The following is a 16044-nucleotide window of genomic DNA, read 5'->3' as shown; positions in this document are numbered from 1 at the left end:
GTTGACTGGTTTTGAAATTTATACTAGGGTCACTATCTGTTTCCTGTGAATTGGCTAGCAACTGACATTTATTTTGAGATTTGCTGGAAGAGGTGAGCATTACCAAGGACCATCAGAAAGCTGCACTTGAGACCTTCAGCTCCCTTCAAGGCTGTGATGACATTTACCTCTCTTCCTCAAGTGTTGCTCCACAGCCCAACATAATTATGTAGTCTAACTAGTTTTTCATCATTCCGATTAAGTACCTGTTTGACATTTAATCTGCCTCACTTCTGCTAGTGTTTCTTGTGCTATAATAACCATAACAACCTTAATCTGAAGCACGCTGAGTGGAACTGGTATTAAAAGTTTTCTGGAATAGATTCAGACTTTTCCTCGTGTTTTTGCAGTAATGAAAATTATGGCTTGGTAGTAGCCAAACTGGTTTAGAACTTACCAACACTCTTATGTTTTTTAACTGATGTAATCAGATTTTGATAATACTGATTTAAATCACCATTTTGGTCATTTTAGTCTGTGAAGCTGAAGAACTCCATGTTGGGAATCAGTACCTAGAATTGCTGCAATCCTTCTACCCAAGTTGTAAGAGTATATGCTTTGTAAGAATTTGGCTTGACAGAGTAGCTATTATTTGCCAGTCACAATGAATTTCGTTCTTTAAGAAATGTGCTCTCTGGATGCACCCTGAATTTCTGTTCTTGTGTTGTCCATCCCTTCTTTTCTCAAGCATCCAGGCCATCTTCTCAGTCTCAGTTGAAAGCCAGAAGGCTTACTAGATTTCTCAAATCTCAAAAAAAATCCTGTTATTTTAACAATTTAGAGATCAATTTGTGTATTTTGATTTGGTCATATGTAACTTTTCTTTTGGGAATGCTGAGAGAATATCTAGTATCAAGTCCTTCATGGCTTTGTATCGGCTCTGCCTCGTAGTTGCATTATGATCTCTTGATTCATGTCTTTTGGTGGAGTTCTTGATTTGTGACATGGATAATGAAATCAATCGTGAGTGATGGTTCTGTCTTCCCATATGTATCTGTGAGGTGAAACTACTGCTTATGTGTATGTGATGCACACATCTTGAACCCTGGTATCCTGTGCTATGTTTATTAACAAAATGACTTTGTTCACTCATCTCTTGAGTCTCCTTATCTGTGTCCTGACTGTTGAAGCAAGGGCAGCACTTTGGTGTCCTTAGTAAACTCATACTACTCCCCACAGATCTTGCATTAAAATGATGTCTGCTTCACATCTGCATATGATTCTTTTTCATAAAATTATTTAAATAGTTTTCCAGTGTTCCTTTGGAGCTTCCATTGAAATTTTGTTATCTCTAAGAGTCATTATCTCCTTTTCCAGGCAATTATAGATTGTGGATTTTCTGATTGAGAAGTAATCTACTCAGATTTCCTCTATGGAAAGGTTTCCTTTATTCTTTCTTTTCAGTTGGAAATTTTGAAATATTGCTGTGATTAAGATTTGGATTTTAAGCTGTTCAACTTGGTTTATTCTGTGTTCTAACCGCAGATTTTAACGGCAGCTTCTGGCTGATTTTGTGTATCATGGAGGTCCAGTAATGCCAAAGAGTTTTTTTTAGGCATTTGGAACAAGTGATGGATAACTGTCCACATGCTTCAGATTTTTTTCTGAAACTGTGCTTCAAAGGGATGGTCCCACTGGCCTGAGTAAGGTTATTTGTGTACACTTTCTTTGATTGCAGCAAGAATTATGGAACCAGACCCCTAGTGACCTTCTCATAAGTAGCCGTCTGGATTGTGTTCCAAGTCTTCCATAAGGGCTTTAGAAGATATTTTGAGATTTTTGGATTAAAATGCCAAAATGGCATTTTAATCTGATGGTTCCAAACATTTGTTGAATGATTAACAAGATCTGCCTACTGCAAGCGTAGGACATCACCCTAGTATTATTAGTAATAATGTGATACCTGTGAGTAAACACTGCTTTTTTTAAAGTAGTAATTACTGCATATGGTATCATGCCATCCATTATTTTACAGAAATGTAAAATCCTCAGCATTTTCCCTGCAGCTATTCCAGAGTTCCTCAGCCCTATTAAGAGTGAAACTGTTAGTGCTGAAGCAGGCAGTATTTTGACACACTTCAGGAACTGATTTAAAGCTCGTGGCTAAGAGTGTAGAAGGATTTGTGCAGCTGTTTAACAATGATTGGATGCCGACATGCTTTTCATACATCTTTAATTCAAACAGAAGTTGCAGATGCAAAATGCCGGTTTCTGGACTAGTTTAAACGTGGTGACCTGTGACTGTTCTGAAGTAACAGAATGTATAGCTTGCACGTTCTGTGGCAGTTTTCAGAAGCAGTCTTATGAGCATATTACCCTACGCTTTTCAGGAATTATGCTGAAGGCAAATAACTAGTGTGTTGTGTTTTGGTTCAAAGTCATCCCTGTCCCGTTCTTGTGCTGCTGGTCTTTGTTGGTCTTCAGACTTATACCAGTTACCCTAACGATCCTTGTGTCCTCTAATGTTGAAAAGGCTCCTGTGTGTACATGTTATCCAGTAGGCTGAAAGGGTGCTTCCAGGGTGCTTGGAAAATCTAAGGTCATCCAAATGTTTTTATTAGAGAGACAATGGAGAAGATGTATTATATCACAAGAGGCAAAACAGCCACAACTTGCAGATCATATGAATTTGCAATATCAGTGTTTCCACTTAACTTTTAGCCCCACAAATTCTGTATATTGCAGTTAATTTCAAAATTGTACCTGTCTCTTGACAAAAAAGAAAGAGCAATGTTTGGAGAGATCAGACCTGTATATCCTTTTTTCTTTTAGAAACAACATGACATTCTCTGTGCTCATATTTACATAAAGTATAAAATAGTGTGAACCTTCCTGACATAACTGAGATCACTAATAGATGCAGTATGTTGTGCATATATTCATCCCCAGCACACTATGGTTTCTGGCATTGCTTCCACTAGTATTTGATACATTCATCCCTTTTGTGTTTTTTTAATATAGAGCATGGTTGATTTATTTCCTAATCCATGTGATTGTGAACTTCCTCAGGCTACTGAAAAATTTAACGCTTTTGTAAATCTCCTACACACAGCAAGAGGCAAAGGGAAGTTTTTTGTTCATTTGGTAATCTGTTTCTTTTCTTATTTTTTTTCCTCAAATCTCAGCTTGGAAACCAGAAAGTAACTGCCCCTGTGATGGAGGTAAATGCTTCACAGACACACAGACAAACAGCAACAGAAGCTTCGCCACTGCCTCTTCCTCCTCCTGTGGTACCAGTTAACAGAGCCTCTTTCTCACCAGACAGTGGCACCCACCCAGTACCATATTCTTTGCCAATGCTTGATGATTTTTTGCCTCCACGCTTTTATAAAACCTCATCCCTTTCACAGTTTTCATGTAAATGCCCATACCTAGCTTCTGAAAGTGATATCCACAGGAATGAAACAGCCTCTGTAAGCACAGATTCTGCCATGAGTGAGTGCTCCTCCCGCACAGTGAGTGAGTCCTCCACAGCCATTCTAGATGAGCTGCAGACTTGTAGCTATGATACTACTGACTGCTCTGAAACACCTTCCCCAACCTTGAGCCAGATGTCTGCTGTGTCAGATGGCACCACCTTAACCAACACTGCTGCCACTTCTCATGTAATTATGCTTCCTTTTTACCTCCTCCATTTTGTTCAAACAGGTTGTCAAAAGGGAACAGAATTCAAACTTGTCCATCATCCCATTGCATGGACAAGTATTTTGTTAGTGCTTTGCTGTGTGTAGTCAGACAGTATTTATTTGCAACAGTTGTGGAAAAAAAAGATTAATGGCATAGCAGATTTGGTAATGGGAAGATGCTATCAAATTGTTGTATGGTCAGCACAGGCATATTGAACGCTGCTGAAAATAAATCCTAATGGTATCTGTTCCAAATGCATTAAAAGCAGGTGTTCTGTAGAGTTTGAAGACATTGATTTAAAATGTTGTTAGCAACATACAGGTTTGCGAATTTATATCCTCTGGGCTCTGTTTTTGGTTTATACTGTAGTACAGATTTCTATAGTACAACTTTTTTCATTCATAGTAAATGTTGGCAGTATTTAACACAGGTGTTTTTTTTCCCCCAGACATGACCACTGACTGCACAAAACCATGTTTCTCTTCTCTAACTAATCTTTTCCTGTCCTAAGCACAGTTTCTTACAGGAGTCAACTCCATAAATAATCTTAGAGTACACAAGTGTCCTGCTGCTTTTCGTTAGGTTAAGAAAATGATCCAGCATGCAGTTAGCCATGTTATACATGCATTCACTTTTCTGTACCTTACTACCATCGTGTATGGGCAGAAAGAAAGTATGGAATTTGGGTCAAATCTGGACCACTTCCTATTTCTCTTGAGATTATCTGCATGATTAAAATGAGTCAGAACAAAGCTTTCATTTAGATTGAGCAATTCATTGCTGAATTACAGAACAGAGAGATGTTCTGAGATCAGAGTTTCACAGGGTCACGACAGTGTTCAGCACGCTATAATTTTCACATCTGAAAAGAACAGACAATGTCTATTTTTTTAAAGTTGCATGTTTTTTTTTTTTTTCTAAGTATTCTGAGCTCAAACTTGCACATAGTCACCTGGAAAGCTGTTGTCTCTGTGTTCTCTGGATGCTGTTTAAAAAAATATTACTGGTAGGCATGTAAAAGCTGTAATTGCTAACTCTTGTTACACAGCTCCGAAACCATTTGTTTATTTATCTATTTTAAAGAATAAATGCTGTGAATCTACATATAGCCCAATAGCTTTAACCAAAGATACCATAATCAGTATAGACTGCTATGTGTAAATAAGGCATAATCACTACATTTACTAGCTGTGGGAAGCATGGAACACTTACATTTTCTTCTGACCAACTTCTAAAATAATCAGCTAACTGTATTTGTTTTCTTTGAGCACTACTTTTGTAAGCTGAAGTGATGAAGAGTCCTTCCTTCTTCCCATTTTTGCATTGCCTTCCTATAGAGATGCATTAAGATCAGGTCTGATCACCACCTTCTCTCTTAGACCTGACAAGGATGAGCATAACTGTTGTATACCATTAATGGCCAAAGAGGAAGGATGAGTAACCCACCAAAGGAGAAAAGTCCTCAGTACTAAGAGCACAACAGAAAGTAAACTGCTGTCAGGACCCACCTCTGTAGTGTAGAAAAGTCTTAGTCTCCCATCCAGTGTAGAGGGCCAGGTGACTATAAATGTATCTGTGAAATGAGAAAATCTTGGGGAAGCTGGTGGCATACATGTGTGCTGCTAGTGGCTCTACTCCTGTAATGCTCTTTATTCTTGAAGGAGACTTGGTTTTGTAGATTAAAACCACCGTGTGAACAGCAAAATACAGGATTGTGCCATCCAGTAATGTACCTCCATAGGAACCATACTTTCAAAGACATTATGTCCACATTGAGGATGTTTGATTATTCATGAGATCTTAGGCAAAAAGATTTTGCAACAGATCTTAGGAGAAACAGCATCGGAAAGAGCTAAATCAACAAAACTACAAAATATCCCAAGCAAAATGCAGAGCTAAAACCATGGTTAATTTGCCATATTTTTAGTCAAAGATCACAACTTCTATGAAAACATAAAGTGTAAGAATTGCAATTGTTATTTGGGTTTATGCTTAGAATTGCAGTTAAATTTGGGAAGGAGCTATTTTTTAGTCTTCCTGATTCTATTCCAGTTAAAAATATTTCCCTTTCAAAGTAATCTTCATGGATTCTTTTTGTTTGTATAGTTTTAAATTGAGGAATCTAATGAAAACTTGGAAGTGGAAGTACACATTAGACTTTTTCTCTTTCCCAAGTTCCAGGACTGTCTTGAGCTTCACAAACTGAGTACTTTATCTTAATTAAGTGTAGAGGCCAGACGTGGGCTGTGCAGCATTGTTACACAAAGCTGCTCAAACATCTGTAATGGGATTTCTTTCCCTTTGCCACCTGCCTCAGCAGGGGAAAAGTTGGAAAGCAGCTCCAGTCCCAAATTGATGTTTTTCTCTGCTCTGATGCAGAAGTCCAGAGAACTGGTCTTTCTGATGCTCAGGAAAATTAAAGGAAGTTAAAGCCCAGTATCTAGGAGGAATCTTTACAAGAGATTGATTAGCTAGAAGAAGAATGTAAAGTATAATGGAGAGAAAAAAAAACATTTAAGTGGAGGAGCCTAGGGAAACAAACAGCTTGAATGAGATGAAGTTTACGTTCTTTGTAAGCTGGGAAATAAGTGCATTTTGGTGAAGTGATTCTTCTGTATATCATCTTGTTTTCCCACTAAAGAGATTACCTAGGAAAGTAAAAGGTCTGATTAGTGAATAGGCACCTTAAAGATTTCACTTCTTTGTAAATCTGAGAAGAAACTCTGACACATGGAACTAAAGTGTTACATTCTCAAATTGAAATGTCAACAACTTCCAAATTATTCAAATGGGAGAAAAGACCCTTGAAAAACCCAAAATTTCACAAAACTTATCTTTTGTAGTGAAAAATGTGTTACATAAACAAATGCAAGTGCTTCATGGAAACTTTGATCAAAGAGAATGTCATTAAGAACTAAGAAATTATAGCTGAGCTGATACACTCCAAAACCTTTAGAAGAAACCCCCAAAATGTCATATATGGGCATGCAACATACACATTTTTGGCTGATGTACATCAGCTACCTCTGTGGATCTTGGCTTCATAATATTGTCTATGACAAAGTGTAGGAGCCTTACTGTCTGACTCAGCTGTTTGCTAAAGTCTATCACAGGATTATCTTGATTTTTTTATTACCCAAATTTGTACAATTAGCTTACTGGCTGATAAAGAACTCACATTAGCTCTGCTCATCTCTTCAGAGTAACAAAAATCATATTAAATGACTAAGAAAGTGTAAGGTTCTGGTCTCTGTTGGGGGAGGTCCCTAGAAACAATCTGTCTCAAGAAGACAATCTGCAGGAAAGGAAAATGGGTGAAATACTGAAGTGTGGTAGATGTGGATGGCCTCATCTAGGAACCTCATCTGAAAATATAGCTCCATACCTCTTAAAGTGCAATCTTTGAGTTCATGTAATTTTTGTATTCTTACTGCTCCAAGCCCTTTTGGAAGGGAGGATGGTGAGGGAAAAGCCAACTTAGTGTACATTTTTGCTCTTGCCTATTGAAAGAAGAAACATTTAAACACAAAAGTTTTCATGGAGACATGAGCGCAGCACAAACTTTTCAGCTCAGTTCAGAGCTGAACTCCTTAAAATGAGAAACCCCTGCATGCACCTTAGAGTTCTATATAGAATTTGTTTTGCTCTTTTAGCTATTGGAGGTCAAGCTGTTAAAAAGTTAAATCTGTAATTTTCAAAATACAAATATAAGAGATCATTAAACACTTTAAACTTTAAAGTGTAAAAATAACATGCTTTTTAATATGTTTTTTTATATGTTTTGCTGCTTCAGATACTTTGATGGACATTTATATTTGCAGCAAGTTTTAGTTCTCTTGTTATATATGGTTAAGCACTTCCTACATAAGTTATATACTTTGTAGCACTTCCAATTCTCTTCTGAAGTTCTACATTTAAAGAGATGCTACAGGGCTTCAGTCCCTTTTCTGCTGAAATACTACCCCCTTGTTTCATTCAGTACTTTTTCAATATCTGTCTTTTAATCCTTGCCTCACTCCTCATAAAACTGCTAATGTCCAGATGTGGGGATTCTAAACCTGAGGGCAGGGAAGCAGGTTGTTTTAGAAGTACCTCTTGTGACTAAAACAGATTGATTGTGATGCTGCTATACTGCCTTAGCTTTCACATCTTATTTGCTTATTTTGTTCTGTTGTTTTGTGGTTGTGGATTTTTTTGTTGGTGCTATTTATTTTTATGATGATTAATTACATATCAGCATTTCATAGTCACTCCAGCTGGCTCCCACCTTTTAAAGAAGTTTTGGCTTGCTTTAGTCTTAATAAGACTTTTCCCTTCAGTCTGCATGCAAGTTCCCATTAATATCAACAGGGCTTGAGCATGTGAATTAAGGGAATATTTTCCCTTGGAGCGAGCAATCTGTGGCAGGCAGCTTTTGTCACATGAGAGAAACTTCTACTGCCACTTTTTTATTGCTGTCAGAGCTCTGCAGACCTTGTTTGTGCCATTTTTATTGCCTCGACCATAGGCTTGCTGTCACCTTGCTATGACTCCAGCATGCTTTAAAAACAGCACATACAAGGAGAGAAGAGGGGCGAGGTACAAGGTACATAATGAACACACTCTACTCACCTTGTTACAAGTTTTATATTTCAGTGACCACAGGTGCTGTTATGGCTAGGTACCTGACAACTGGCAATTGTCGTTTGAATGAGTCTTGCATCATTCTTTGTTGGGATTGCAGTCGGAGGGCTTTGTGTGTAGTTTAATGGGATATTGTTTTGTTTCTCTCAGGCTCAGATCACAGTGAATGGGAACTCTGGCACTGCTGCCAGCCCAGTGAGTCACTTTCAAAGGCCTTTTTCCCCTTCTTCAGCTTACCCTCCACCAGCTTCACTCAATTCCAACATCGTTATCATGCAGCATGGCAGGATGATGGGTAAGCCTCACACAGAATGTTTGCTTTAAACGTTACGCAACATACGCCAATTCTTGTGGCAAAGACTGCAAACAGTTGCAGAGTGCTTCAGATCCATAATGAAGGTATTGTCTATTCATCTACCTTGGGAAACAAATGCAAAAAAACCAGTATTTATTGTTAGATATGATAGCAATCTTGATCTGGAGTTGCAATTAAGTTTTATTATGTATGTGAAAGTGGCTTTTTGCCTCCTTTCTACTAACTTCGATGAGGAAACAGCATATATCATAACAGCTCAACTCATGCAACCCTTTCACATTTGCCTTTGTTAAGAAACCAAGGGCAAACTTTGTACACTCCCAACAGCTTCCATAATCTTCAGTAGAAGTGATGCCAACAAAGAGAGGAGTTCTGGACTTTTGTGTGTCAATCTGTTGTTTGTTTATGTATTTTTACTTGCAGGGCATTGTTAGTTTAATTTGAAAAAATATGGATCAGCCTTAGAAAGGCACTTTCTTGGTATAATCCGGGTTTTCCAGCACAGTCATTTGCTTGCTGCTTTGCCTATCAGTGTTTTACATATCCAGATAAGAATATACATGTAAAATCATTTGAATGTGATCATGGAACTTGCATTTTTGTTGTGCATGCATGGAAATTAGATGGCAGTCCTCTCCCTTGAAACTAGAACTTCAACAAATGCTGCTATCCTTTTCACAGTGATAGGTACAAAAACTGCATACATGGGCTTCTTCACATCCCCAAAATTATAGTCTTTTATGTTTCCAGTTTACTGATCTAAAGGTCTAACATTTGATATGGATATACCTGAAATAAGTAAAGCATTTCCCATTCTTTTTATTCTTATATGATGTGGAAGTCCTCTGTTCCACCATAACTGGTTCTATTCTCCTTGTTCATGTGAAAATCCCATTGATGGCCTCAGTTTGAGACCTATGAAGAATGAAGGATCAAATCCAAAATGTTTTCTAAATTTAACACTCTGCATTTTGGGAAAAAGGCCCAAATATTCAGACGTTTGCCACACAGAGTTGCCCCTCGCCATATATGTGTACAGGATTTCAAACTTGAATAAACAGCTGAGACAGCCTTGCCAAATCTAGCTCTCTGCAGCATGAGTGAGCAGAAATATTCAAATTCAAATTAGTGCTTTCAGTCACTAGAACTCCTTTTACTGGACTATATTACAATTCAAATATTCTGCTTCAGAATACTCAATGGATGTTAATGTCCACAGACCATTGTCATCTTCACCAGCAGTGCTAGAATAATTATTTTCTGCTCTTGCAGTGGAAATGTCTCACAAGCACTGCAAAAAAAGATGCTTTGTCACAACAGCCCACTAATTTACTGCAACGTGCTGCCTGAAGGTATAGGGCTGTTTTTCCTGCATACAGGAAGGAAGTACATTGTCTGCAGCAGTACAGATCCCAGTGATGACACATTCCAACACTGAGGTGTTCTTTTGTTGATTAAATTGCTCTGAATTTTAGAAGGGTTTAATTTTATTAATTACAAAAGGAGATTTGTGGAGGGGGTGTAAATATTGCAAGTCACCACAAACCTAAAGTACTGAACATCAGATTGCTCTACAGATGTCAAGCTGTTTTTATTCTGGCTAGAATATTGTTCAGCATGGTGCTCTGAAAAAGTACCTCTAATCTAAAAATACCTCAATTGAGTAGCCTCTCTGACCCTTAAAAGAAGTTTTTGTTCTGTTAATATAGCGTTAACTAGGGCAAAGAACCAGATAAGATGATTTTTTTTAAAGTGTTGTGTATATATGTGGTTAAGATTATTGTCAGTCTCTGTATAGCATAAGTAAATGGGGAAGCACCAAGTGTGATAATTGTATTTTACACAATACTCTGTCACGTTATCTTTACAGAGTCCACAGAGACATACTCACAGCACGTTGAGACTGTTGGCAGCACCACCACCACCAGTACAATACCAATCTGTAGATCCTCAGAAGAGGAAAAAAAAGTTACGGTCATTAAAGCCCCACATTATGCAGGGATTGGCCCGGTAGATGAATCTGGAATCCCTACAGCAATTAGAACGGTAGGAAATTCTAGGCAATCTCTGTATGAACTCATACAATGATTTGATTGTTGGTAATGGGTTTTTCACATTCTTCTAGTCTTATATAATGTGGAATACAGTGTGCGTAATCAGGGAGCTCATGAATATAATATTGTGTGTTGACAGAAAAGGAGAGTGCTGATGGGAGCATAATTGGGCAACCTCATGTTTTTAGTTTTAATTAGAAGCAGCCAAAATTCTGTCTCTCTTGCTTCTCTTGCCTTTTGGGAGATAAGCAGTAATTGCATTTGCTTTGTTATTTCTAAAATAGAGTTTATACATACTATGTATGTATATATGTGCACACATATGTGGCCCTATGTATGTAAATCTCCTGCTTCTGCATTTTTGGGACAGTGGTTCTCATGTTATCAGGGTAGTGTGGAAATGAATACTTTTGTTCTGATAATAATGCAAGTGGTTGGCATTTTCGTGGAAGCGCAATATATGATCATTGTGCCCTTGAGTGACATGAATAGTGTGGAAGCTCTTCCATTGTGACTAGCCCGTTTTTGATCATCTGCCACTAGTCACTGCTTAAGTGGTCCGAGGATGTCGAACTGAAGAGTTTTGTTTTCACTTTGATGAAGCATTCTTTCCACTGCTCTCAGGGCAGCCTCTTCTGGCTGGTCCAGAGAGCACAGTGGCAGCTGGACTAGGTCTGTAAAGGAAGTGCTTACTGGCCTTCCCAGCCGGAGCAGAAGTGCTGTGCTAGACGGAGAAAGAGTAAGAAGAGCTGGAGCCAGGATGAAGGCTGCGGAGCCCTTGCAGGTGAAGTCTTTGTGAGGTGGAAGGATGTAGCAGCTGTTGGATATATCCTCTCTGCTAATACTGACATATGGGGCTGTGTTGTACTGCCAATAACTGCTTCAATTGCTTAAAAAACTGGGGGGAAATACGGAACTGATAGAGAAAAGCAATAGGAAAAAAATCCAAGTGGTAAGATGGAGACACTTTTTATAAGATTGGGAGGAAACTCTGGCATTTTTTGCCTTAGTTTTACATTAAAAGTAATACAAAAAGAATCTTTTTAAAATGAAGAGATTTCTTTGCAACAATGCTCTAGTTTCCTACCCATTTTTAAAATAAATATGTCCATCTGCTTTATATAGGATAAAGTAACTGGGTTTGTAACTATAGGATATAAGATAAAGTAACTGCTTTGATTTGGGGTTTGTTTTTTCCAGTAGCTGATTGATTTGATAGAATGCATATCAGTTATATAAGATTGTAGCAGAAGTCTTCCTCAGGTGTGTTTAGCAGCACTGGCAATTTGCCAACCTATATTTGACTTCCAAATTGTGTTGTCTAAGTGTCTCGGATTTTCACCTGAAAACATAGTGCAATTTGAATTAGAACATTTTTCAGCTGGTTTTGCTCTGATTTTTGTAATGTCCCAATTACAAAGTATCTTGTAGCTTATAAACTTAGTATTACAGAAAGGTTTCTCACAGTGAGACATTAGTTAAAATGTTACACTGACACATGTATGGGATTTTCTCATGCACGGCTTTGTGTCGTTATTCTGCTTCCTTGGGATTTAGCTGAAAATGAGACTGCTTTCAGGATACGGATTTGAAATTACTTTTTAGATGTGCCCAAATTATTTGAGCCTCACGTATCTCTGTCATGTAAGAACACAGGTGTAATTATCAGCAAAAGACTTGAATACGCTGCACCTCGACACATCTCAGAGTGCAGTACTATGCAGAAACATGCAAAAGTGCTATTACTGCATTTCCCATGAACAGTAAAAAGTAGAATATATCACTCACTCTTTCTCCAAGGTCAGTGAGCAATCCAAATAGACATCTTCTCCCAGAAGGTTCAGCCTCACTCCATCTGAAGAGAGAGAGAATTTTTCAAATTACCTAAGTTTATTGTTGCATGCAATATTAAGAGTTTCTTATTCTTCTATCTTCGTGAAAAAAAAAAAAAGCCAAGTCTATCCAAAAAGCAGTAAATGCAGTTACACAGGTGATAGGTAACACATGCACTGTGTTCCAAAACGTTGTGCTATTCAAAGCTTGTGAACTAGAACTTGAGAGTATCTGTATTTCATATTTGAAGCAGAGAGATTATTCAAGTTGTAGCTATGTCTTCCAAACTGTCGTTACTCACAGAACATGGTTTATGCTGACTATTTAGCCAAGGAAAGCAGTGATGTTCTCTTTCTACTCCTGCAAACCTTCTCTGTCCAAAGCTGCTGACAGGGGAAGGATTACTATAAAGCTTTCCCTTCTCTCAGAACCTCCATCCCATGTTAGCATGTTCCTTCCATACAACTTGAACTTCTGCCAGCTCTGGGAAGTACAAGTCTGAAGCCTGAAAATTCAGATCATTGTTAAGTTCTGTCACCATGCCAAGCCCTGCCCCTAAGACGGTGAAATTCTAAGGCATTAAAAATAAAGTCTTTGGAAAAGAGGGAGTAAAATACTGTTCATTTAGAAGTAGCATTCAGTCAGCTGGCACTGCCAGAGTTTACCCCTGACAGGATCCTAGGGAAGGAAAAAACAGGTTAATGGAAAGCAGTATGACTGCACTGCTTTAAACTATTAAAAAAGATTGCTTCATATCTAGCTATCAAAATTAATCTGTAAACTGAAAAGGCCTGTATTTACTAAAAATAGAGGAGGGAAAAATCAAGTCCATATGCATTTCTTTCCTATACTGTGATGTAATATTTCAGCAGCAGGGGAGTGGAAAGAAGATTTAGAAAAAAGAGGGGATCCACTGAAAGTCATAAATGCTTCCTTTAATTGCATACTTCCTGATGGATTGTTAGAATATTGCATTGATCATGGACTCTGATAAGTACCAAGTGCAAATAATTCTTATGTCCTCTTCACACTATTCATTGATTGGCATATATGATGATTGCTGTTACAAGATTTAATTGCAAGAGCTATAATGTATGGAAAGCAGGATGGCATCCGAACGGCTTGGTGCACTGTGAATACTGCTAAATCCTCATGCAACTGTTGCTATGTCAGATTAGCCAATATAAATTCAGAAAATGGATTTTAAAAATTATTTATTCTATAGCTTATCTAATCCTGTATGAGTTACAATGTACAGTCAAATGACTGCTTTCTCTGGTCAGGTGGGAGCTTCCTATACCTGATTTCTATGTGAAAGCATCCTATTGATATGTGGAGGACTGACTGATAAGGATCCAGCATAGAGCTGTCTATGCGTTTTTGTCCTTCAATAAACAGTAGAGTCAAGATTTATGCAGTTTCCAATGTATTTACCTATCAATGAATCAAGCTCTATTGGAAGACTCTTCTTGGCACAACACAATCAGAAGACAGTTGCAATATCATGGGACTACTGCAGGTTTGTAGTGCTGTGGGAAACAAGGAGTACCGTGGAGATTATGCCCATCAGCACAGATTCTTTCAGTAATTCCTTCTGGAATTCCTTGTGAACTTTTGAACATACACAATCATGGAGCACCACACAACCTGTGAATTTCCAATTCAGTGAATTATTATCAGAGTTCCACTTTTATAGATGTTTAGTACCTTTAGGGAAACAATGTTAAAATGGTCCAAATTAGTTTCTGAATACCTTCTCTTTGGCATAAGTCGGGAATGGTGGTAGGTGAGGGGAGGTACCTGTTCTTTATATGAAACTGTATCTCTCTTATCTCTGGCAAGTAGGGCTGGATTAAAATCATAATATGCTGTTTAAATGTCTTTCTTACTCAGCAGATCTCTAGGTTCTTTAGTTGACTGTCAGTTCTTCTTTTAAACTTCTTTTTTTTCTTTAACATCACTTAGAGGCAATTTTATGAGAACCCATGCTGATTCCTCAAAATGCAGAAGCATTTTCTACTTAAGCTCTTTTATTAATAGCTTACTATTGTTAATAAAACAGATTAATTATGTACAGTAAATGTAATAAGTATTATTAATACAAAAGTGTGATTCACTAAAGATGGCATGGAGCCAGATGGACACACTGGGAGATCTGTTGCTTATTTTGGGAAGATTGTAGAGAATAATTTGTGGATTTTCACTTTTCATAGTAAAGAGGAGTGGGCAGAGTAATTGCAGGTTTAATATTAGCAAATGCAAGTGGGGTCTCTTGAATTCTCCCTGTGCACTGTGAGGCTTGAAGATGAATTTGTTTGTCTGCATTAAACTTTTTGCTTTTCTGACTACTATAGAACAAGTAGAATTTTAGGACCTAAGAATAATAATACTGAAAACATGGTTGTCTTTATGTTATCAACTTTTCTGAATCATCCTATCTCAAAGAAAACTGCAGCAAAAGAGAAAATGCAGAAGGAAAAGAGATAAAAATTAGAAGCACCAGTAAATTATATGAGGAGAGTCTGGGAACTTTGGGGTTGCATAGTTTACAAAAGTAAGGATAAGTATAATTTAATGAGTGATTATTGACAAGTATATTGTACTCACTTTTCTCAAAATGAAAAAAAAAAAAAAAGTTAAAATTAGGTTGTGTGGAAGGAGAATTTAAAACTGATAACAGGAAATGCTGCTTGTCTACAATCCAAATATTTACTCTTAAATACAATGTTGTCTTAATTATTTTCTTGATAGCATTCCAAAGTCATTCTGTATTATTTAACAATTAGATTTTTAAAATAATTCGAGTTGGAAATTGCCAGCAGCTCTAAAGAAGCTTTTATTAAATGCTTGCTATTGCTGTGGTGTTTGTATTTTCCTGTAAAGTATCTAGCATTCATTGTTTGAAATATAGGGCACTCACAAGATAAACTCTTGATCTGGCACTAATCCGATGTTCCCAACCATTGTAACCTCCAGGATCAGAGTCTGAAACTGGCTCAGTCTTCAGTGTCTTCCAGAAGTTGTTAGAGGAATTATGAGATACAAATCATAAATATATCATTTAAAATAGATGGTATGAAGATAAATATATTAAATAGGGGAGAAGACACAATGGACTTAATAACCAGAATAGCATTAAATGTCTGATCAAATTTATGCACACAGATTTTTTAAGTTGGGGTTTTCTGTTTCTTTATTTAGATTGTTTTGTTTTAATTTTTAAAACCTGTATTTTATTTTAGACAGTTGACAGGCCAAAGGATTGGTACAAGACAATGTTCAAGCAAATCCACATGGTTCATAGGCCTGGTAAGTATGCTTTCATCGTGACTGGGTCATTCCCATTGGCATTAAAAAATGCACTTTGATTGTCTGGTATGTGAAAATACAAGTGTTCACCAAGTGGCAGGTAACTAATCAAATCCAACAGGTACACTGAATGGTAGATTTTACTGCAGAGAGAGCTCCTCTGATGAGGACTGAACATTTATAATTGATCTATTTTGTTACCCAAAAAAAACCCCACAACAATTAAAGTTGTTAGCATAGAAG

General features: G+C 37.4%; 1 protein-coding gene across 19 annotated transcripts in view; it reads left to right on the top strand.

Moving 5' to 3' along the window:
* The window catches only part of SORBS2 (sorbin and SH3 domain containing 2), a 146245-nt gene that overhangs the window by 80128 nt on the left and 50073 nt on the right, over positions 1-16044 (top strand). For 16 of the 19 annotated variants that reach the window (XR_010303443.1, XM_064149002.1, XM_064149000.1 and 13 more), the window contains 4 exons: positions 3165-3644; positions 8440-8584; positions 10476-10651; positions 15735-15801. Coding sequence is in view for 18 of the 19 variants with exons in the window: in XM_064149002.1 (XP_064005072.1) it covers positions 3165-3644; positions 8440-8584; positions 10476-10651; positions 15735-15801 (868 nt within the window). In the remaining variant the exon portion in view is untranslated. The remainder of the gene's footprint in view (positions 1-3164; positions 3645-8439; positions 8585-10475; positions 10652-15734; positions 15802-16044) is intronic. The other 3 variants (XM_064148999.1, XM_064148990.1, XM_064149003.1) reach the window with 2 other exon arrangements.

Source organism: Pogoniulus pusillus, chromosome 9 (genome assembly GCF_015220805.1).
Source record: "Pogoniulus pusillus isolate bPogPus1 chromosome 9, bPogPus1.pri, whole genome shotgun sequence".
NCBI lineage: Eukaryota > Metazoa > Chordata > Aves > Piciformes > Lybiidae > Pogoniulus > Pogoniulus pusillus.
The sequence above is the reverse complement of the archived record's forward strand: the minus strand, read 5'-3'. Positions and strand labels throughout refer to the sequence as shown.